This window comes from Molothrus ater, chromosome 17 (genome assembly GCF_012460135.2).
Source record: "Molothrus ater isolate BHLD 08-10-18 breed brown headed cowbird chromosome 17, BPBGC_Mater_1.1, whole genome shotgun sequence".
Lineage (NCBI taxonomy): Eukaryota > Metazoa > Chordata > Aves > Passeriformes > Icteridae > Molothrus > Molothrus ater.
Window position 1 is genome coordinate 6,993,265 of NC_050494.2, and position 22,966 is coordinate 7,016,230.

A 22,966-nucleotide genomic window follows, 5' to 3' on the forward strand; every position below is an offset into this window, starting at 1 on the left:
GCCCCGTAGAGACAGCCCCGCCCCGTAGAGACAGCCCCACCCCATAGAGACAGCCCCATAGAGACAGCCCCGCCCCATAGAGACAGCCCCATAGAGACAGCCCCGCCCCATAGAGACAGCCCCGCCCCATAGAGACAGCCCCATAGAGACAGCCCCGCCCCATAGAGACAGCCCCGCCCCATAGAGACAGCCCCACCCCATAGAGACAGCCCCATAGAGACAGCCCCGCCCCATAGAGACAGCCCCGCCCCATAGAGACAGCCCCGCCCCATAGAGACAGCCCCACCCCATAGAGACAGCCCCATAGAGACAGCCCCGCCCCATAGAGACAGCCCCGCCCCATAGAGACAGCCGCGCCCCATAGAGACAGCCCCGCCCCATAGACAGCCCCATAGAGACAGCCCCGCCCCATAGAGACAGCCCCATAGAGACAGCCCCGCCCCATAGAGACAGCCCCATAGAGACAGCCCCGCCCCGTAGAGACAGCCCCGCCCCATAGACAGCCCCATAGAGACAGCCCCGCCCCATAGAGACAGCCCCGCCCGGTTGGAAGCAATACACACTTTATTAGTATAGAGTAAGCAAAGGGGGAAATCAGTGGGGCTGTGCCCCTGCGTGCGTGCCTGTGGGAAGGAGCGAGGCTCACACACCCTACATCAGCCGGCGCAGCTCCTCGAAGTTGAGCATGTTGTTGGCCACGTCGGACCAGGCCGCGTGGGTTGCTCCGTCCATCTCCGGGGCCAGGCGGTTGCTGCTCTCCAGGGTGTGGTTGGTGCCGCCGATGACTTCGTGGCACTCAGGGCATGTACTCTTCTCCATTGCCCCCCCACACTCCCCAATTACGTAGATGTGCCCATTTTTGCACTTGAACCAGTGGCCACGGGGACAGCCAATGGCACTGACAATCTGCACCCGCTCAGCTTCAGAAATCCCCAGCCCTGACGTGGGCAAGCTAGCATTGATCTTCTTCAGGTGAGCCTTCACTGCAGCCTCATCCTCCTCTGTGAATTTCTTTGTCCCTTCCAGGATCTCACGTGCACTGTTAATCTCTGCTGCGATGTCTGTGGGCATCACCCTACTTGTTGCTTTGCACCTTGCCAAGAGGCTCAGCAAGTAAGTCAGCCTCTGGATCTCAGACTGCAGGTCAGTGAGCTCCTGTTCTGTAAAACTGATGCGTGGCTTATCCAACCACTGCTGCACTTCATCCAGCCTCTTCATCAGCCCCTTCTTTTCTTTCTCATCAATTTTGTTCACAGAATTATTTAGGTCTGCTATACGTTTGTAGAAATTAAGCAGGTTCTCAATTAGTCCGATACTCTTTGTGGAGAGAGGAGAAGCTTCTAGTTTCCTTTCCAGCATGGCATACTTAGAGGACAGATCATGCCTCAGAAAAAGATTCCGTGCCAGTACAGCCTGCAGTCTCTTTCTGTTAGACTCAATTTCCTCTGCCGGGCCTTGGATTTTCTGTTTCACCCGTTCTATCTCCTCCACCTGCCTTTTCACACTGCTGCCATATCTCAGGTTCTTTCTGATGGGTGTCTGACACAGAGGGCACACCTTCAGCTTGACAACATCATCATCTTCATCCATATAGTGGTCAAGGCCTTGTGACTCAAAGACATGGCCACAGTCTTCAAGCTGTACAAATCGAGCATCTGGGTCATCCTCAAAGCCAAAGAAGATCTGAGTAAGTTCCTCATGGTCACAAACAAGGCACTTCTTTGGGCAGGGCTCTCCACACAATCCAATACAGGGATGACCACAGGGCAGCATCTTAGCACAGGGAACATTGCAGCGAGGCCTGTTGCACGGCTCAGAGCAAAGCTTGGTACACTGGTAGTGCTGGCACTGCCACTCACATGGCTCGGCACAAGGAACACAGCTTTCCCAACATTTCTTTTTGCACTTACTGTGAATACAGTAGTTCTGACATTCCTTCTGACATGGAGGACATTCTGTAGTACAAGGCTCTTGACACTTGTGGGAACAGATCAAGACACGCTTGCATGGGCTGCCACATGCCTTATGAAATCTTCCTCCAAAGCAAGTATGACAGGAACCTGAACACACATGACCACATGCCAGTGTGACAGAACACTTACTCTCACATCTCACAGCCTCCTCATGTCCCACCCTAGTCATCCAGCAAGAAACTTTCTGCTCGTGGCCACATTTCAGTGTGGCTGTAACCCGTTGAGGACACTTCATTGTGCACTGCTCCCCACAGGAACGCATGCATGTGTGTCCACAGTTTAACTTCTTCTGGCAAGGTTCTAGGCACTGAAATTTACATTCTGGAATATGGCATGGCACCATCTGTATGTGGCCACACTTAGAAATAGTTTTCTTTACCTTCACCATACAGTTTCCACAGGGCTCATAACATGACTTTTGGCAGTGGTGCCCATCTTCACAAAGTACCTTTTGACAAGGCTTCAGGCACTGGTACTCTTTGTGCTCAGGGTCATACGGGTGACATGCCCTTGCGCAAGCATGTCCACAACTCAACCTAAACTCACAGGGACGAGTACAGCCTCCCTCCGGGACACTGTTGAAGTCTTCACCTGCAGATACCTTCGTCTTGGTTCCAGGGTGATTTTGACAGCAAAGCTCTAATGACTGGCCAATGTGACCATTTTTCCCAAGGGTTTCAATGATCTTGTTCCAGAGAGGAACCTTGCCAAGCATTCTCATGTTTCCAATACAATAGAGGCCTTTCTTAGCTCTGGATAATGCCACACATATCCGATTAGGGATCTGCAAGAACCCAGGTCTCCCCTCTTTGTTGCTCCTCACCAATGACAGCAGAATAATATCATTCTCCTCTCCCTGGTACTTATCCACCACATGAACCTTCACACCTTCAAAGATCTTTGCCGGCATGAGCCTACGCAGACAGAAGAGCTGTCCAGTGTAAGTAGTGAGAATGGTGATCTGAGAAGGTTCATAGCCCTGACACAAGAAATATTTGCACAGTTCCACTACAAAGTGGGCCTCATGTGGGTTCTGGTGGCTTTTCCCTTCCTGGATCTCTTGTTCAGGAACCTCATGTTCCACAAAGAAGACATTAGTTGAGACACCCTGAAACAAGAGGAAGGATGTCAGAGAGAGAATTCTAGTTTCTGTCACCCCACAGTGTTTCCATGCTCCTGATTATCCACTGACAGGAGGACTTTTAAGGAGTTGACTACAGTATGCAGTTACTGTGTACTTCGGTGATTTTGTCTTAGATTTCCATAGGTTATTAATCAAATTCCCATTTCAGCTTAGTGTTAGTAACTTCTCAAAGCATACTCATGGTGTGAACAATGTCTTGTTTTGGCCCTGTAGAAGAAAGATACTAAGTTACCAGTGCACAGGGTTGAGCACTTGCCTAAAACACACTTCCTCTGTTGCTGCAAAAAAACAAAGCAGCAAGGAAAATTTCTTCTTCAACAGAAAAAACTAGGAATGCTAGGACTCCAGTAGTCACTCACCATCTCATGGTGTGCAGAGTTGACTGCTCACCTGTTCAAAAACTCTATTGGCCTTGAGTTAGCAGGGGCTTTTAATTTTTTAACTATTAACTGGAATTATTCTACCCATAAGAAATTATTGCTCTGCCTGCCAAAATCCAGAGACTGATTTTAACAGGAAAGAACAGCTTTTGTAGGTCAAACACAGATCTCTGGTTGTCCAAGGTAAGATTACAGAGAGATGACTGTTAATAGTTCAAAGATGCAAGAAAAGCACCAACCTAGAGATACATGAAGCCCTGGTTCAGGCTTCCTCATTTGTATTTCCTCATTTCATTGAGGAAATTTAAATCAGAAAAGGGGGAGTGAGTGTTAAGATGGAACCTCTCAGTACCATTAAGGAAGAAGCAAAGACTGACACTTCTGACTGATACCCAAGACAAGCATTCTAATCACTTACTAAATTCTGGCTGTTTATTGAGCGTGTTAGATAAAAAAATGATGATTTTATACTTGTAAGCTGCATAGATCTTCCTTGCAATGTTGTGCATTGGTAGAATGCCCAAACGGAGAGACTAAGGAAAGAGTTCCAGTAATCCTGTCACCTATTTTATGTTGGAGTTTCAATATTATGCTTTAAGTCTTTCATTTAAGATTTCTTCCTAGCTTTCAAACTCCTACAATTCATTTGTTCCCCCTCCTATTTTTTACTGTTCTTTTAAAGTCATTGGTATTGGATCTATTTCTACTGTCCACCATCACTAATGCCAGAACTACAAATTACTTATGTAATTCTATATTGCACAATTCCTTGATTCAAGTATAAATTTCAATAAGTGAATTTGACCTAAGAATTTGAAATCCTTGAACACTGTAGTTTACAGAAACTCATTTAGCCAGTAACAGGGGACAAAAGAAACCACTTGGACTGTTGAAAACTCACTTTTATATTCTCGTATTCCAGGACAGAGGGATGGTTCTCCAGCTTCTGGTATATATGAGGACTGATAAGCTGGGCAATTTCAGGGCGCATGCGGTGCTGAAACACAAAACAGTTTTATCAGTCTTGAGAAAGGAGCATCATATTTCCTGTCAATATTCTTTGCTCCACTGTACAGACAGTGGCTGAATACAAGACAAGGATGACTTTTCAATAAGAGACAAGAAGGAAGCACTTCCCAATCCCTGCTCTCCCTCACCCCATTGCTGACACCAGCAACAACTGCAGGAGTGAGAGTAGCAGAGCATCTTCAAGAAAATCTCTTGATAAGGTTGTTGCACAATAGTGCTGGTTTCGGTGCAAATTTAAGCACACTTATAGATAACAAAAGCCAGCACCTCACCCTAACTACTAAATGAGCTCTTTCAGGTACCTTTAACACAGGACTGCTGGTGGTAGAATTAACTTCCCCAGGCACCAAGATAGATGATTATAGCAATTTAGCAGGAAGCATCCTGAGAAGAATTGTGCTATCTCACTCTGCAAAGTTGTGGAAGTTTCAGTTGCCACAATAAACCGTGTTCTTCACAAAAAAACATGAGAACCACAGTGCTGTGGACAATATCACTAAAACTGAAAATATTTTGGAACTCCATATCAGTTTGACAGCTCCTACCATCCTACCACTCTTTTCAGAAGCTAGATAGAACATTCTTTTCTTCTAGGCTGCTCTTACAGTAGAAATATAAACTTAAGTGTATTACAAACTTAACCTAAATACAAATGCCATGAAGTTTTTTATAGCTCTTTCTTACTTGGTACTTCAGACAGACAAAGGGGAAATCCACTTTGATCAGACGTTCAAAGAGAGAGACTTCGAGGTTGAAGTTTTTGGCCAGGTCATATACATTTGCACTAGGCTGCAACTGAAAGAGAAGGGATAGGAGGTCCATGTTTTGGCACTTTTCCTATGTCTAAGTAGGATTTTTCACTCTCATTTTTTTGTGACTGGTCTCCCACTGAAAGGCCAGAGACTGGATTCTTGCAGAAGTGCTTAACATCAAAGCTAGATATAGTCACAATCAAAGCACATCTAAAATTGTATCAGTCAACTAAAACACCAGTCCCACAGGAGCTCTAAAACTACAGGACAGAGGACCTGTGGTGTCGCAGACACCTTTTTGTGAAAATCTTTTCTTTAGGATTTTCCTGCTGAAGCTGAGAACTTTCAGCAACAAATGTAAACAATTATTATCTGCTGCTGCGGAATGCAACAGGTCCACCTGTGATTGGCCCCTCTTGGATGTTTATAATTAATGGCCAATCAAGACAGAGCTATCTCGGACAGAGTCTGAGAGAGCTGCCTTTGTTATCATTCCTTTCTTTTCTATTCTTAGCTTAGCCTTCTGAGGAAACCTTTTCCTTTCTTTTCTTTTTAGTATAGTTATAGTGTAATATATATATATCACAAAATAATAAATCAAGCCTTCTGATCATGGAGTCAACATTCTCGTCTCTTCCCTCATCCAAGAACCCCTGTGAACTCGGTCACACTGTGGTATCTGTAGAAGGTGGGGAGCAACAAGCCTTGGCAATTTTCCCACACAGTGCTGTGTTAGACAGTTCTTGTTCATTAACCCAGCAGATAGAGCTGTTAGCCATGAAAGTTACCTGCTGGTGATCTCCAATGAGGATGAGGTGCTGGCATTCTTTACTCAGAGTAGTAATGGTGTGAGCCTCAAGCACCTCTGCTGCCTCTTCTACAATGACAATTCGTGGCTCTATGTACTGCAAGATCCGTCGGTATTTTGCAGCACCTGAACAAGGACAGAAGATAAACCTTAGGATATAACTGCATTCAAGCAGTAAGGCAAGACTTTTCACAGAGGGGAGTAGGCTCTGTCTCAGAAAAAACTGAGGTTCTTCTCAAGATTCCCCATTTCAACACTTGGCTTTTTGAATTTTAAAACAGTACCATATCAGGGGCAGCTTCTATATGATGAGTTAAGGAAGGCAGGTGGAGATTAGTCCTATGCCTGCCTTGGTCCTTTTTTCAATGCTCTCTTCAGACAGAAGAAACACTCAATACATTGGTCTACATGCATAAATAAGCCTAAATTATCTCTCCAAAGGGACATACTACAACAACCTTGACACTACCATCTCCAGAAGGTGCTGTGGGAATAGCAACACAGGTATTAGCTGGGCCTTACTAAGGCACAAGTGGTGCAGTTCCATTAGAAGAATGCTACTCAAGAGAGGGGGAGTGCAAAACAACAGAAGCTGCTCATGCCACTAATTAACAACACTCACAACAGCCCCATTTGCAAAGGGAGTCAAAGATTAAAAAGGCAGAATCTGACCCAGGCTGTGAAGCAATACATGATACTAATCTTTCAGCAAAAAGGTTCTTTAAACATGATTGTAAGCAATACAATCTGGTTTGTTTCCCAACTGCTCTGCACCTGTAGTTGTCATCCCCACAACTCTGGCTGTACTGAGAATGCAGAGATCTTGCTCCAGCTTCAGTTCTTTCAGTTTTCTGGCTGCTTCCTGATACTGCTCTTCATGGTCCCGAATGTTCTCTCGAATAGAACCCTGGTAAGTCTGCAGCCAAAACCTGGGAAGAAAGCACCATTATCACTCACTGCAAGGAAAACAGGATGGTGATCCACAGGTTCTGAGTGGATTCAGCTCAAAACTGCCATGCCTTTTGGGAAACAGATTATTACCATCTGTACTTAGTCCTGAACATGTACAAATGCAGGGCATGACATTGCTTCCCATGCAGTACAAGGAAGGTAAGAACAAGCATGTTCAAACAAGGAACTGAACATGTACAAACAGAAACATCATGGCTTGACACAGTTTGCACACTGGAATGATCTTAGGAAACACCTGCCTGACAAGCCCTGCAAAATAGCTTTGTCACCTGTAAAGCCTCCAGCGGGAGTCCAGGTCAAGTTGCCACACATCCTGAACAGCATTGGCCTCTAACTCTGTCATTGTGTTCACTTTACGGAGCTCAACCTTCATCTTCCGCATAAGTTTTCTCCTCTGGCCACGAGTTATCTGCAAAAAGAAAAAAAAAAGCACCCCAATAAGCAGTTACAGCACAGAGATTCTTTTGTGTTAGCATCCCCATGTTATTCTTTACACAGTCATGGTAATGCATGCAGTTACCTCCCACTGCATGTTCTCCTGCTGTGGTTGAGCTGTTCCTTCTTCCTGGTCCAGCTTCATAGCCAACATGGAACGGGCTATTTCATGAACACTGTCATCTTCCTTCTCCCTCCTCCAATAGTCTGCTATCTTTTCATCCTCAATCACTCTCTCATCTTCAATCAGGTCAGCCATCTCTGGGATCGCCAAAAGCTCCTCTTCTGCTTCATCTTCGCTCTCCTCCTCTCCCTCCTGCTGTCCATCTGTGAGAGTCACCAGTCACATGAAGTAAGCCACAGCCACTCTAGCAATGCAGCAGTCAGATCACTACATTGAAATGAGGGTTAATCTTCTTAATTCCCTCACAGTATCACACATCATTCAGTGCCTGTTAAGTAGTAGTGTCTCTTTTCTGGCACACATACGCTGCTTAGGTAAACACACTTGTAGAAAATGTGTGTGGAGTGGGTGTCTTTCTGGTGTCTGTTTTTTTTCTGTTTTGTTTGTTTTACCTGGATTTTCAGCCCATGTATTCTCTGCAGCATTCTGGGTGAAGGCAGATGCAGCAAGTCCCAGCCACTCCAGAATCAGTGAGCGTTGTGAAAAAATGTAGTAAAACTCAGTGTCCTCCTAATATAGAGAAAGTCAAATCAGCCAGGCCTATTGCACTTCAGAGTCTTAGCATGATGCCAAAGCAGCACCTTACAGCAGTGGCAACTAGGACAAGTCCCCCCCAAGACACCCTCCAGAACTAGAAAGTCCAAGCAGCCCTAGATCTTCAGAAAGGGTACCCCTCCTCCCTTCAGTTTAAGAGGCTTTCCTTTAGGTACTTGCATTTTTATGCTGTTAAAGATCACTTAGAATCTCTGCAGTTGAAAGGAGGAAAATTCAGAGCCCCTGCTTTCCTTGCCTGTCTAAACTACTGTCATTTGGCACAGCTTGCTGTTCACTCCTTTACTTTCTCAGTAACCAAATGATGCTAAAAAGATGTATGCTGGTGGAACCTCAGGCCCATTAGCAGAAAGGATGGTAAGCATGCACTGGGACTGCTTGACTCGGAAGAAAGGGACCTACCTCTATTGCCAGAGCCTTTCTCAGGCTGGCCCAGTGCTGGGGTGCCATGTGTGGTTTCAAGTAGCGCTCGTGCAGAACTCCGTAGGCTGTGCACTCCAACCGCTTCGCTCCTTCAAGGAGACCCTCCTCAGCCCTCTTCATCTCCCTCGTTATCTACTCATAACAAAGACAAGGGAGGCAGTGTCACACTCAGAGAAACAAAGTTCACTAACAGCAGGACAAAAAACTGACAGAAGAATTAAGAGACCAAATTCAGTGTAAAACAAGGTGAAAGGCCAGGTGTGGGGGAGGTTTATTATCTCCTCCAATGCACAGGCAACCCAGTCCCAGCATCTCCCAGCAGGTCTGTACATACATGTTCAGAGTCTCTGAAGTGGTCCTCTGGGAAATGAAATCTGTTGGTCTGCTTCCTCAGCTCCTTCAAGGTGAATCTGTGCAGGGCTGCACTGCTACTCCTGCCCCCAATACGCACTATCCCATCCAGTTCAAATGAGTATATTCCTGTGAATAAAAAAGAAATATTAGAACTAAAGGGCCAAGCTCAGTTTTCAGCAATAGGACAAGAGGATTTGACTGCAAATCCTACAGTGGTTTGCTCTGAGTGAAGTTTTTTTAATCTGTCAATGGGGCTAGAGTCACTAAAAAGAATCAAACCAAAATGCAGGTTATCATGCCATACAATGAGCAGAGTAAGGGTTATAGTATAGTTTCTAATTACAGGTTCTAACAACAGGTTGACCAGAGAACTGGATGCACTATCACTTGAAGTGTACAAGGCAGGCTGGACAGAGCTTGGAACAACCTGGTCTGGTGGAAGGTATCCCAGTCCATGGCAGGTGGGCTGGAACTAGATGATCTTTAAGGTCTTTCCAACCCAAACCATTCTATGATGCTATGATTATACCACCATCCTGCTTGCAGGTACTCTTACCTTCTAAGAACTGATCCAGTGCATGGTTGGTGTAGCAGACTATAAGGATGGGACGCCTCCAGTAAGGGTTTTGCCACACCTTATCATTAGTCAAGAGAGCCTGAACAATCTTCAAACCCACATAAGTCTTTCCTGCAAGACAAACTCAGAATCAGAAAAGGGTAATCCACTGTCTATGAGTGACTTGAAACATAGAAATCATCAAAAACAGATATAAGATTTCTTTCCAGGCTGCCAATCTGGTCTGTACCGAGAGAACTGACCCTAGGGGTAACTAACTTACAAAATGTAGACAAAGTAGAGTGACACTGACATTCCAGCCTGTAGCTGAGCAAGGCCACAGTCTGCAAGAATGTTATTTTTTAGATCATAGACCTGGACACAGGGTTTTCTCTCTCACTGCATCCTCCAGCCCACTCTGATACTGGCATCACAGATGACATTTGGCTGCACATGAAACATCCACATACTATTGAAATACAAGCACTGGTGCTTGTTAAATTCAGGTACCATTTAAAACAATTACAGTCCATCTTGTAATACTTTATTCACACAATGGTTCATGGCTGAAGTTCCCAAAGCCCTAACATGCTGTGAAGACAAGTAGGAGAGTGCTGCACAGCAAGAAGGACCAAGTTCTCAAAGGCCACTGTAAACTTCTTCACCCCAATATACAAGCACAGTCAACAGTGCAGTTGGTATCTATTTGCATGTAGGTGGGCAAAGATCAGATGTGGCTATTTGAGAATATTAACTGTCTCCACAGCTCACACTAAATGGGTGACTCAAGCATCAATTATGCACAGGACTAAAGCTTTGGAGACAGTACAGCTGGCTTTCTCTGAAGTTAATCTCCCTAGATGGGGAAGTCAACAAGAACTTCTTAAATTACAGAACCTTTAAGCAAATATGTCTCACCAGTGCCAGGAGGTCCTTGGATGATAGCCAGCTCCTTGGTGAGTGCAAGATTCAATGCCTGCATCTGAGACTCATCTAATTTCAAAGCTTCCATTGAAAGCCATTGACTGGGATCTAGAATGTTTACACTTTTCAAGCTATCAGGGCACTTCTCTTTACGTGAAGTCTTCACCAAGGGTGCCAGGTTGTAGGCAGTATCCCGTGTCAGGTATGCTGGCTCCTTCACCTGTGCATCACATTCCACAATGTACTTCTGGAATGGGATATCTTCATTCCGCATTTTCTGCAACCCTTCTAGCACATGCCTATAGGCCTCAAAGTAGGCAGTTGTCTCTACCATGAGGAAAGAGTCTGAGGGTTCAAACTCTCCCACCAGTGGCTGGCTGTCTGCATCAAAAGACAGCTCCACAATCCCATTGGCAAGTTCTGCAGCATTACGATTAGAAACGGTGGCAAAAAGGAATGTTTCAAAGTGATCTTGGGACATGCAGACTAGCGATCCATACAGCAATCGTTTAGAATTTTGCCATTGTACAAACCTCAGTGGTTTTGTGTCAAACTGGACCTTGTAAGCAATGCCAGTTGGGGTACAAGATGGGGCAATAATCCGTGCATCAAAGTAGATCCTGATGTCATCAAATTTTCTCTTTCTTAAATCTCTGTCCTGGAGGTTCTGCAAAACCTCCATGATACCTTCCCTTAAAGGCCTAACAAAGTCCTCTCTCAAAAGTCGGAAGTGGGTGTCAAGATAAATACTGGTGCTTTCATATTTTCCAGAAACAAAATTGGGCCGTAGAAAAGGTTTCTCATTACCATGTATCTCCTCATATGTCGGATAAATGCTTATGAAACGATAGTTTTCTGCTTGCCCATCTTGAGGCTGCATAAATGTACAATTATCAGCCCTCAGGGTGCCTTCACGTCTCTTCTCCTGCAGATGCTGCATGAGCATCTGGACTTGATTGAGATTCTTCTCTGCCTGTTCTGTGATGTCCACACCAAAACCTCTCAGGGCATCGATGGATGCTGTCAAGACTGTCAAGAGAATGGAGACTTTCTGCACAGAGCTGGCTGGGAAAGTACTTATCAGGTGCTGAAGAAGTAAAATGATGTTGCTGATATGCTCAGGGTACTCGTGGCGTACAGCAGGAACTACTTCTGTTACCATGTCAGACACATACTGTGGCAGACAGACCTTGAGAAAGTTGGACTCCTTCACAACCCCAAGAACGTGTTGGACACTCTGTCTATCCATTTGGGAACTGCACGCCTTCTGAAGCACCTGGCAAATGAGCTGAACGAAATTGCGGTTCATGGTTGTTTGGGAAAGAAGTTCCTTCAACCCTGAACTGGAAGCAAGTGTGTTGACAACTTCTGAGGGGTCTTTGTTGAGGAGACTTTCAAGGAATTTATAGCCAATCCTTCTGGCTTGCCGAGGCTGCTCACTGTGGTGGGCACCACCTGGGGTAGCATTCTGGTAGAAATGAGGATTCTCCCGAGGTTGCATCCTCCATGTGCTACCTTCATTTTCCCACCTACTCCTCAGCCCTCTCCCTCTAGCTCCTCCCTGAGCTTGTCCACCTTGATACCTCCTTCCCCTGCCTCCATTTTCTTGCTCATTCCAGGGTCCTCTGGTCCTCTCACGGGCTTGTCCAAGCGGACACCTTCCTCCTCTAAATGCATTTTCTTGCTCATTCCAGGGTCCTCTGCCCCTCTCATGTGTTTGTCCACCTTGATACCTCATTCTCCTTCCCTCATTCTCCTGTTTTGTCCAGAATCCTGTGGCTTCACTGTTGGGCTGTTCACCTTGGATTCTTGGATTTCTACTTGATTGAGGAACCTTTGAAATCCAGCCACCAAACCCCTCTTCTCTTTGCCCATGTGGAAGGGTATAATTACTGTCTTGGATCTTTTCCTCTAACTTAGGGGCTTGGCCTGGTACATTATTTGTTCTGTGTCTGCCTCTTCCTGTAAAGCCAGTGTCCAAACGAAGCACGCGTCCTTTAAAAAGGCAGGAAAAATGACACTCCTTAATTATAAACCAACCAAATTAACATGCCTCCCAACAAAGACAAATGAGTATATTGACCTGACAGTCAGCACTGAACATTTGACATCAAATTAAAAAATTATTACATTTGCACATAGACTTTCAAATTAGTGTCTCATTTGTACCCTTCTATCCAACTGCTAAAGAGAGTGCTGTACTTAGAGTTCACTTGAGCTACGAAGACACCAAAAAAGAAAACCTCTTCCCACAGAACTGAAAGCAGAAGTAAGAAGGTGAAAGTTTAAGTTTTCTGCACAGGACAGCATTTCCTCGGGAGTTAATCATCAGTGAAATAATGATAGAGGGCGGCACAGCTGACTTGAACCGTACATAGCATGCACAAAACATGGAGTGTTTGCCTTTCGGAGTAGGAGGAAGCGCAGCCCACGGGGCCTTTGTCAGACTCCCCACAGCATGTTTAGCGAAAAATTGACTACTAGCAGGAACAAATAGCAAGAGGCTGCTGCAACACATCGCCGAATCATGGCCCCAAACAGACTCCAAGGGCAAATAACGAAGTGTTGAAACTCAGCCTTGAGAGAAAATTTCGCTGTACATAGGTAGGGGAGTAGCGGATCCCCCTGTACCAGCACCACATCCAGCCCTCCTGCCCTGCATTCCCCGGGGGACCCTCACCTCTCGCTCCACCTCGGGATTGTCGGGCGTGGGGCTCCTGCCCAGGACTCTCCATCGCCCGGCCGGGACTGCTCCGGCTCTGTTCCAGCTCTCCGGGCCGAGGGCAGCGCTGGGCGCTGGGGACCGTGGCTCTCCTGCGGCCGAACACGCGCGATGCTGCGCCGCGTCTGCCCCGAGACCCAGCAGCGCTTCCCTTTCCAATTCCCCCCAAAGTTTCACTTTCCAGTTCCCCGCAAGTCCCGCCCTGTGAGCAGAGCCCCCGCCCCTGTCAGCGGCAGGCAGCGCTCCCGAAATGGAGCTTCTCCTTCTCTCCCCGGCTCCCGCGGCAAGGGGAAGCGAAGAGAAGGGGAGGCGAAGCAGAGGGGAAGCTCAAAGGATGAGAAAACACCGCACGGCCACCTATCCGGCTACGGCACGGCCGCTTTCGGTTTCCTTTCCCGGCACTGCGGGGCGGAGGCAGCCGCGGCTCTGCCCACCCGGCCCGGCCCGGCCCCCGGCCCGGCCCCTGGCCCGGCCCAGCGCACGCGTGTCCCGCGGGGTTCCGGCTCACAGCCATGGCCACGCTGGAGAGCCTGGGCCTTGTGGGCACCATCGCCGAGGGGGACGTGGTGCCCGTGGACTCCGAATCCGGCGACTCCGAGGATGAGGAGGTGGGGCCGGGCGGGCGGGGGGGCGCGGGCCGGGCCGGTGCGGCGGGGCCCGGCCGCGGTCCGTGCTCACGGCTGTTTCCGCAGGAGCTGCCCCGGGCCCCGGGCCCCAGGCGGCGGGGACCCTCCCGCGGAGACTTCAGCGCCGACTTCGTGTTCGGGGAGGCGGAGGCCGGCGGGGACGATGCCTGGACGGCGGCGCTGCGGCAGCTCCGCGGCAAGGTGAGGCCTGAGGCCGGGATGGAGCTGCGGTGCCAGAGGCCACAGCGCCCACTGCTCCCCTGGGCTCCTCTTACAGCTCTCCTGTTGTGATTTTCTGTCTAGAAAGCAGCTACGACGCTGGATGAGAAGATTGAGAAAGTGAGACAGAAAAGGAAGCTCCAGGTCAGGATCTTTCTAATTGCTGAAAAGACTGGTATGTGTTTGGCCATTCCCTCAGCCACGGTGCTCTGGCTGCAGCTCATCACTTCAGCTCCCTTTGCTGCCACATGTGATGTGCTGCTGAATGGGTGAGGTTGCAGAATTATTAGTGTTTAAAGTTATGCAAAACCGTGGATTTGTGAATGAGCTCATAATAACAAACCTATACTCACAAAGGATTGAAGTTTCTTTTTCATCCTTTCTTTTTAAAACATTTTCTTTTTTTTTTTCTTTTTTTAGGAAAGGGAAGCTAAACAAGCCAAAGTGAAAGATGAGGATGCAGAGGCTGAAGATGATCAAATCAAAAAGGAGCATGAGGATTGCAGTAGGGATGAAGAAGATGTGGAGTCTGAGTATTCAGTGGATGATGAAAGTATCTTCACAAAAGCAGGTATCAGCAGTACACAATGAAATGGCCAAGAATCTGACACACAGTTGGCTCACTGGAGAAAAGTCTGAAGTGAAGCCTTGCTGGGAGTGGGCAAGGAGCACCTTTTATATTTTGTTTGCCTTCTGCAACATTCCTTCTGATTTTAATCAAGTTTATTTTGAATGGTAGCCATAATTGAACTCATCCCTGAACAAGGATGTTTACTGGGCAATTTTATTCCATTACATGCCTCTACTGGTTTCTGAGGTCTCTCACTCAACATCTGAATTGAGAGCAAAAAGTATGAGGTTACAAGGTGAAGATAGTTCATCTTGTTATAGGTTTAGCTGTGCTTCCTAATTCCAGTCACATTTCTCCTTCTCTGCAGATAAGGTCAAAGTGAAGGAAAAGAAGAGATCAAAAAAGGGAGAAGTGGTAAGTGTTAAAAACTAGTCAAATTCCTCCAGTATTTCTTATTGAGGAATTTGCTTTGGTTAGAAACCAGCCCAGAGCCCTTTGATAGCATGTTGTGTTGCTGCATGTGTTGTTCCAGTTTTGTTGTTCCTGTTTCTAGGAAGCAGAGAGCTTTTTTGAAGATGCCTCTCAATATGATGATAACTTGTCATTCCAGGACATGAATCTTTCACGACCTTTGCTGAAGGTATTTACCTAGCTGATTTATTACATGTTACTCTGAAGAATGTTGTACAGACTCCCTGCCACCAATTAGAACTGTCAAATTTCTCATTACTTTGCAACCTCTCTGACAAGGAAATCATTTGGGAGATAGTGTGATAGTCCTTTAGAAGCTGTTATTATACATTAATGGAAACTGTTCTTTGATTGTGTCAATCAAAGATTGAATGTGTTAACACCATCTTGAGCAAGACTTGTCACAGTATGGTTGGAAAGGACTTTGGAGGTCATTTTGTCCAACCCCTGCTCAAGAAGGACTACCTAGAGTTCCTGCCTAGGAATGTGTCCAGATGGCTTTGAATATCTCCAGGGCTGGAAACTGCAACCTCTGTGGGCCCCTTGTGCTGCTGCTTGGTCACCTTTGAGGTGACAAAGTGGTTCTTGGTGTTTAGAAGGAACTAAACACATACATCACTTATGTTTCAGTCTGTGCCCATTGCCTCTGTCTCTGGGCACCACTGAAAAGAGCCTGGCTCCATCCACTTTCCACCCTTCCATCAGGTATTTATTGACATTGCCAGATTTCCCCCTGAGCCTTCTCCAGGCTCAGCAGTCCCAGTTCTGTCAGCCTTTCCCCAGATGTGAGGGCCTCCCAAGCCCTTCATATTCTTCACAGCCCACTGCTTGTCCCTCTGCAGTATGTCTGTGTGTCTTGTAGTGATGAGCCCAGCTCTGGGCACTCCAGGTGTGGCCATACCAGAGACAGAGTTTAATTGCTCTCCCTCCTTTCTAGGCAATCACAGCTCTTGGCTTCAAGCAACCAACCCCAATTCAGAAAGCTTGTATCCCAGTGGGTCTTCTGGGAAAGGATATTTGTGCTTGTGCTGCCACTGGGACAGGTAGGAGGTTGAGCAGGGCACTAGAAACAGAGAACCAGCTATTCACAATAATTGGTAACCCTTCTTAATATTTTTTTTTCAGGTAAAACAGCTGCCTTCATCTTGCCTGTCCTTGAGCGCCTGATTTACAAACCTCGTCAGGCTCCAATAACTCGTGTACTGGTTCTGGTGCCCACACGAGAGCTGGGTATTCAGGTGCACTCTGTCACAAAACAGCTGGCACAGTTCAGCAGTGTCACAACTTGCCTGGCAGTAGGTGAGTGTTCAGTCATTTATGTGAACTGTGCAGCTCATTGTAAATCACTATACAGAACTGGGAATTCTGTGTTGTAAAACTGGAGGCTGTGTGGTTATTATGCTTCTAGTAGATACATTGCGGTTTAAAATCTTGCTTTCCAAGGCCATGCTGTACTTGTTTACCTGTTCCTTAGAAAGAAAATATGGGATCATTTCTGTTTTTGAATGTGGTTTTATCTGAGCTGCTTTTTCTCAGGCAGTTTGCATCCTTGTACTGTGCTGCAGTGTGCTCTGGGGGTCAGCAGTCTGTATTCCCTCTCTTTCAGGTGGCCTGGATGTGAAGACTCAGGAAGCTGCTCTGCGCTCAGGGCCAGACATTCTTATTGCCACTCCTGGGCGACTGATAGATCATCTCCACAACTGCCCTTCTTTCCACCTGAGCAGCGTTGAGGTGCTGATTTTGGATGAAGCAGACAGGTAGGGTAAGCAGGACAGCAATGAAAAGCATGGCAGTTTTCTGCTTTCCTTTCTCCAGGCTATCAGGCTGTCCTTGTTGTCCTGCCTTATGTAATGTTTCTTGGCCAGACCCAAGTGAAGCTGCCATACCTTGTTCTTTTTCTCCTGTGTAGGATGCTGGATGAATACTTTGAGGAACAGATGAAGGAAATAATCAGGTTGTGTTCCCACCATCGTCAGACAATGCTTTTCTCTGCCACAATGACTGAGGAGGTGAGACAAGCTGCTGAGAAACATACCCAGGCAGGAAGTTGAATGAGAATTTGTCAGGTCTTTTACCAGAAATCATGTGGACTTTTTTTTTCTTAACCTGTTTCTGTAGGTGAAAGATTTGGCTTCCGTTTCCCTGAAAAATCCCGTCCGAATTTTCGTGAACAGCAACACAGATGTTGCGCCTTTCCTGCGGCAGGAATTTATCCGGATCAGACCCAACCGGGAGGGGGACCGGGAGGCCATTGTAACAGGTTAGTGATGAGCCAAGGCAGGCTGCAATCAGTGAGTGACTGTGGAGCAGCCTTCTGAGAGGACTTTCTTTTAGCTCTGCTGACACGGACGTTCCAGGACCACGTGATGCTTTTCACCCAGACCAAGAAGCAAGCTCACCGCATGCACATCCTGCTGGGACTGATGGGCCTGCGGGTTGGGGAGCTTCACGGGAACCTCTCTCAGACACAGCGGCTGGAATCACTCAGGTATTAGCAGGCTTAGTTAGCAAGCCTAGGCTAAAAAGAAGTTCCAAGTTGGAAGTTTTAGGGTGGAAGTAGATGGATACATTCATTGCCAATGCATTTGCTTTCTCTGCTCAGGCGCTTTAAGGATGAGCAGATTGATATCCTGGTAGCTACAGATGTGGCTGCACGTGGACTCGATATTGAAGGAGTTAAAACAGTGAGTATTTGAAATGCTGAGCTTTTTAATGAGGCATTTAATGTTGATTTCCTACTAACACTGTTTCTGTTACAGGTAATCAATTTCACCATGCCCAACACCATCAAACACTACGTGCACCGTGTGGGTCGGACAGCCAGGGCAGGCAAGGCTGGTCGTTCAGTTTCACTGGTGGGTGAGGAAGAGCGCAAGATGCTGAAGGAGATTGTCAAGACTGCTAAAACACCAGTGAAAGCCAGAATCCTCCCCCAAGGTATGTGGTACTTTTACTGAGGTAAAAAGCTGGGGAGAGTACACAGGGAATATCGTGGTACAGAGGGACACTGAAGGAGGTGCTGAAAAACAAGATGGACTTCACATGAGCTGCCTCTGGTGTTCATATGGTATTGTTTTCAGATGTCATACTGAAATTTCGGGAGAAGATTGAGAATCTAGAGAAAGATATCTATGCAGTTCTCTGCTTGGAACGTGAGGAACGGGAGATGCAGCAGTCAGAGGCCCAGGTAAGCAATTTTTTAGTATCTGGTGTGATATAGTCCATTATATGAGGTTACCCTAAGTATACTTAACCTGCCTATTTTAGAAAGGGAAGAGAGGAATAATTTTTAGCTACCATGAGCTCACATCTTGCCTGAATTATCACAGATCAACAAGGCAAAGAAGCAGCTGGAGACAGGAAAAAAAGAAACTGGAAGTGAGAGTTTGGAGCGGAGCTGGTTCCAGACCCGTGAGGAGAGGAAGAAAGAGAAATGTGAGTCATGACACTGTGGCCATGTTAAATTCTATAGCCACAGCTGGACTCTGCTCTGTGCTTTAATAGGTTCTTTATTCTGTTTTTCTTTCTCTTTCCAGTGGCTAAAGCCCTGCAGGAATTTGACCTAGCATTACGAGGGAAAAAGAAAAGGAAGAAATTTGTACAGGACACACAGAAAAAAGGCCAAATGACAGTGAGTTTATTTGTTGACAAGTGGGAATCTGGCCAGACTATCAGTTTTCCCTTAGCAAAGCTTCACTTCACCAAAACTTGTGTTTTAACACCTTTCAGCCAGAGGAAAGGTCACAGTTTGAGATCTTGAAATCTCAAATGTATGCTGAGCGGCTGGCAAAGAGGAATCGCCGAGCAAAGAGAGCCAGAGCCTTGCCAGAAGAGGAACCAGCAGCAGCACCAGCAGGTAGACTTTTGTGTTACAGCTAACTTCCTTTTTATGTCACTTACTTTTCTAGAAATAGGTAAATTAATCTAGTTTGTATAGAGAAAGGCACTGATCTTTGAAGGAATGGCCACAAGTGCTGGCCCGTGGTCCATGTTCACAGGCATTTGCCTCGTGCTTAGGCTAATTGTTGTGTTCAAGAGTACTGTAATGATGCTGTGGCCTTCTGTTTAAAACCACTGTTCTTATTATTTGTTAGGTCCCAAGAAGAAGAAAAAAGTGTCTGTGTTTGATGAAGAGCTGACCAACACAAGCAGGAAGGCTCTGAAGCAGTACCGTGCCGGGTAAGGGCTTAGCAGGTCTACATTAGCACAGACTGCAATAGATGAGAATTTGTTTGCACCTCTGTACTTCCTCAGGGATACTTTGATATTGGGAGAAGAGGTTCTGAAATTGGGGCAGGGTTCTTTTGAGAAGTACCTGTCCTGCTGATATAATTCTGTGACGTGGCTGACCTCTCCTCCCTCCCCTCTCTCTCTAAAGTCCATCATTTGAAGATCGAAAACGCTTGGGTATTGCCCAGCGCAGGAAAGGAGGGAACTTCAAATCCAAGTCCAGGTATAGTTCCCTTTACTTTCTTGTTCAATTCTGGGGGCATTTTCCTTGTTTTCTTCTTCTTCTTCTTCTTGTCATTGTTTAAAGGCCCTTGCTAAAAGTTGTGTTGGTTCTGCAGTACCCTCTTATTGCAGGTCTGATGCTGGGGGTAATCAAGGATAGTGCCTTTAATAACACATTCCTAGGCTTCTCCTTGGGAGACCATTTTGCTGCAAAAATGCTCAGTGGTGCTCCTCATCTGTCATTGAGAGTTGGGCTGATGGAGTAATATCATTTCTATTATCTTCTCTTGCAGGTATAAGAGAAAGTAAAGTAAGAACTGTTACAAAATTCAGACACACTGTACAGGCCCTCGATTTTGTAGTACTGCAAGGAGACAACCTCAGTAAAATTGAAGTTTTTCTTCAAGTTGTGGAATAGCTCTGGGATGGTTGTCAATTACCTAGTTGAAGACTGAAAACATCTGTAGCAACCCATGAAATAAAGGATTATTTTTCTTGTAAGATGTTGACTCTGTTCTATGGATGGCTAGAACAACTGAGAGCTGGAATACATTACATCTTTCTAGTTCATGTATGTAATAACTTTAAGGCAAAAACTGAACAAAGTTTTGCTCAAGTATTTCTGTGATCTCAAATAATTAAGAGCTGAAAAAATATTCTTGTCGTTTAGAACCCATTTCTATAATAGAAGTTTTTCAAACTACCTGTCAGAAAGATGGTTTCTTTATTTTTTTACCATCTCCACTCTCCTAATCCGTTCCTTTTCCATCAGCCTTGTTAAATTTCATTGCTATGCTATGCTTTAATTCCTATAAGGAACACATAACAACTGGTAATTTCTGTCAATACAAATTAAGCTTTTTTTCTTCAAGCTTGCTCTTCTGGGATGACCAACGTGGAGCAGTAAAAAGTAATGGCTGCACTCTTGACACAAACAGACCAGCACAACAGTGACTCCTAGTACTAGGTTTTCCATCTTTATTAAAAAGGTCAAACATCACCAGCAGTAGATATAAAATATACATAGCAGAGGTCTGACAGGTGGTACTGCTCAGTGTATCCCCTTCTTGGTCTTCTCCCATTTCAGAGGTACAACACAGAACTCTCACGGCCTTGGGGGGCGCATGCCAGGTGGAGGGGGTCCTGGGAATAGAGGAAAGAGTTGAAGAGAAAAGAAGCAGCAACACTAAACCAAAAAAAAACCATTTCCCCATGCTCACAGTAGCCTAGGACCCCTTTTGGCACCAAAGCACTCTGACAACTAGCAGAGCTAGGGAGACACTGGAATGCATCACCCTTCAAACATTTTGTTACAGCTTCTCAGAGCCCCACGGCAGTTGGGATATCCTGTGCTCACCTCTCATCCCTGGGGGTGGTGGTCTCATGCCTGGGGGGGGCATTCCCATGGGAGCCCCTCGGCCAGGTGGCATTCCCATGGGGGGGCCCATTGGTGGTCTCATGCCTGGAGGAGGCCCCATCATTCCTTAAGCCAGAGAAAAAACAAGCATGTCAATCCAGCTGAATAGTCAAGGCACTGGCTGGGTATCAGGATACCTCCCACAATACCAGATCTTCATCAGAAAAATCTTATCACCAATTTTGCAACAAAACGTGAGCTCTACAGAGTAATTCCTACCTGGAGGAGGGGCTCCTCTGCTCATGGGTGGGGGAGGACCCCCACGCCCTGGGGTGTACTGAGTTGGGGCTCCTGCTATGCTGGCAGTGGCTGCTGCAGCAGCAGCTGCAACTGTTCCACGACCCTGGGGTGTCATCACCTGTACAGAAAACAAACAGACTCAGAAAAAATAGCACCTACTTTATCATAATAACTAAAAAGTAACATTGAAATTCCCCTTCAGAAATTACACCACTCTTCTCTTAACTTACTAAAGAACACTACAACCTGTAATACAATTCAATGGATACTACTTGAATTATGTGTGAAAAGCTACACTTTTCAACCCTCTTTTGTCATACAGGACAATACCTAGGGAGATAAAGTACCAAAAAAAAAGCCTCTCTAGGCTCAAACTTTGTGGTAACAGAAATTAAGGTTACAGTTCTTCCACTACACCAATTGCTTGCATCACACTGGTACCAAAAAATAAAAGCCACATGGGTCATAGTATCTCACCTGTTGGGATGGTCCTCCCACTCCTCTGACAGGGCCAGCTAATCCTGCTGGAGCTTGTGGCATGGGAGTACCAGCTGGAACTCCCCTCCCTGCTGCTCTCCCAACACCAGGTCCTCCAGCAGCTCCAGCGAGGGGCACCCGGGCAATTCCAGTCTGAAAACACAGCCCCAAAAACAAAAGATTTATCAGAAATCCTCAGAGCCTACAGATGCCCACAGCCTTCCTTTGTCCAATGAAATGTCCCAGCCCACAAAGGAATGAGAGCTTCCTGCAGAGAAGTTTGATGGACCTAGTCACAACAGCATCCGTAAGTCTACAATAATACAATAGCAGCATTCCCCTGCAAAGAAGCAAATTCATCAGATTTCCCTTCTTTTTTCTTTAGCTCTCTACTCATTCTTACATCTTTTGGAGGTGGTCCTTCAACTGTCATGGACACCAGGTTTTCCCCTCGCAGCAACACAAGACCAAGGACTCGTTTCTCTTCCCGCTCTGGCTGTTTTGAATTTTTAGGTCTGGGAAGGAAAAAAAATTGCAAAACAGAAGAAAAAACAGAATGAATGAACGCTGCTCTTTGAGCTTGCAACAGAATATATGACTAGGCTGCTTCTCCAGAGATGAGCACATTTTTATCTGCCACAAACCAAGTACAAAGAGAAATCTAAACTGCTACAAATGGCATCACATATATTGCTTATTTGGAACGAACCGAAACAAAGGATCCCATAAACTTTGGCAGTTTGGGGATTTGACAAAAGAGACTGAACCCGTGAGTGTTTTTGCAGGAGCCGGCAGCACACGCTGCCCCAGCGCTGTCCTGGCTCTCGCCCCGAGGCCCCCCCCGATGAGGAGCCGGGCTGGGGGCGCCCCCACCGCTCACTTGATCTTGCGGAACTCGTCGCAGTCGCAGAGGATGAGGTTCATGTGCTTATCGAAGGCCTTGAACGTGCCGATGAAGACGCGCCCGTCCTGCAGGATGCACCGCATGCGGTAGTCGATGTGCTGCAGCATCTTGCTGCTCTTCCCCACCGTCTGCAAGAGAGCGCCGCGTTACCCGCGGCCCGGCCGGCCCGGAGCTCCCTGCACCGGCGGCTCGCTGCACCGGCGGATCCCCGCCCCGCGGGCCCGCCCGGCTCACCATGGTTGCGGCTTTCCGTGTTCCCCCTGCTGCCGCCGCTGCTGCTCCTGCCGGTCCCGCCGCGCTCCCTCGCTCCGCGCTCCCCGCCCGCCCCGGCGGAAGCTCCTACGCGCGGCCGCCGCGACTTCCGCCCGCGCTGCGCGGGCC

The 22,966-nt window shown here is 46.8% G+C and overlaps 3 protein-coding genes across 3 annotated transcripts; 1 reads left to right on the forward strand and 2 right to left on the reverse strand.

Annotated features, from left to right (window-relative positions):
- Positions 1 to 546: 546 nt before the first annotated feature.
- On the reverse strand, positions 547 to 13,331 carry ZNFX1 (zinc finger NFX1-type containing 1). Its single transcript, XM_036395594.1, has 13 exons — positions 13,167 to 13,331; positions 10,481 to 12,481; positions 9,563 to 9,694; positions 8,987 to 9,132; positions 8,632 to 8,784; positions 8,070 to 8,187; positions 7,579 to 7,820; positions 7,328 to 7,467; positions 6,861 to 7,015; positions 6,067 to 6,212; positions 5,211 to 5,321; positions 4,399 to 4,494; positions 547 to 3,081 (listed from the first exon to the last, which is right to left on the reverse strand). Exons 1-13 carry the CDS (start codon positions 13,219 to 13,221, stop codon positions 652 to 654), a joined length of 5,925 nt encoding a protein of 1,974 aa, XP_036251487.1. The 5' UTR covers positions 13,222 to 13,331; the 3' UTR covers positions 547 to 651.
- A 356-nt stretch (positions 13,332 to 13,687) lies between these two features.
- DDX27 (DEAD-box helicase 27) lies at positions 13,688 to 20,048 on the forward strand. The gene is made up of 21 exons (XM_036395706.1): positions 13,688 to 13,816; positions 13,901 to 14,035; positions 14,138 to 14,197; positions 14,474 to 14,624; positions 14,992 to 15,038; positions 15,178 to 15,264; positions 16,033 to 16,138; positions 16,221 to 16,394; positions 16,702 to 16,852; positions 17,005 to 17,104; positions 17,214 to 17,355; positions 17,430 to 17,583; positions 17,698 to 17,779; positions 17,855 to 18,032; positions 18,176 to 18,282; positions 18,425 to 18,530; positions 18,632 to 18,726; positions 18,825 to 18,951; positions 19,190 to 19,274; positions 19,474 to 19,548; positions 19,841 to 20,048. Exons 1-21 carry the CDS (start codon positions 13,721 to 13,723, stop codon positions 19,854 to 19,856), a joined length of 2,274 nt encoding a protein of 757 aa, XP_036251599.1. The 5' UTR covers positions 13,688 to 13,720; the 3' UTR covers positions 19,857 to 20,048.
- A 454-nt stretch (positions 20,049 to 20,502) lies between these two features.
- SNRPB (small nuclear ribonucleoprotein polypeptides B and B1) lies at positions 20,503 to 22,952 on the reverse strand. Its single transcript, XM_036395707.2, has 7 exons — positions 22,820 to 22,952; positions 22,562 to 22,713; positions 22,085 to 22,196; positions 21,682 to 21,834; positions 21,184 to 21,322; positions 20,905 to 21,030; positions 20,503 to 20,690 (listed from the first exon to the last, which is right to left on the reverse strand). The coding sequence occupies exons 1-7, from the start codon at positions 22,820 to 22,822 to the stop codon at positions 20,653 to 20,655; spliced, it is 723 nt and encodes a 240-aa protein (XP_036251600.1). The 5' UTR covers positions 22,823 to 22,952; the 3' UTR covers positions 20,503 to 20,652.
- Positions 22,953 to 22,966: the final 14 nt, after the last annotated feature.

What these genes read in the sequence shown, in the direction of transcription:
- DDX27 (XM_036395706.1), top strand. Translation starts at nt 13,721, where the DNA reads ATGGCCACGCTGGAGAGCCTGGGCCTTGTGGGCACCATCGCCGAGGGG. An exon ending in TGCGGCAGCTCCGCGGCAAG is followed by an intron (nt 14,036 to 14,137) that starts GTGAGGCCTGAG and finishes TTTTCTGTCTAG; the next exon opens with AAAGCAGCTACGACGCTGGA. An exon ending in CTGAAGCAGTACCGTGCCGG is followed by an intron (nt 19,275 to 19,473) that starts GTAAGGGCTTAG and finishes CTCTCTCTAAAG; the next exon opens with TCCATCATTTGAAGATCGAA.
- ZNFX1 (XM_036395594.1), bottom strand. Translation starts at nt 13,221, where the DNA reads ATGGAGAGTCCTGGGCAGGAGCCCCACGCCCGACAATCCCGAGGTGGA. An exon ending in GAAAGGCTCTGGCAATAGAG is followed by an intron (nt 8,188 to 8,631) that starts GTAGGTCCCTTT and finishes TCTCTATATTAG; the next exon opens with GAGGACACTGAGTTTTACTA. An exon ending in TTGTCTGTCTGAAGTACCAA is followed by an intron (nt 4,495 to 5,210) that starts GTAAGAAAGAGC and finishes TTTGTGTTTCAG; the next exon opens with CACCGCATGCGCCCTGAAAT.
- SNRPB (XM_036395707.2), bottom strand. An exon ending in CAGAGGAGCCCCTCCTCCAG is followed by an intron (nt 21,031 to 21,183) that starts GTAGGAATTACT and finishes CTCTGGCTTAAG; the next exon opens with GAATGATGGGGCCTCCTCCA. An exon ending in ACCACCCCCAGGGATGAGAG is followed by an intron (nt 20,691 to 20,904) that starts GTGAGCACAGGA and finishes CTCTATTCCCAG; the next exon opens with GACCCCCTCCACCTGGCATG.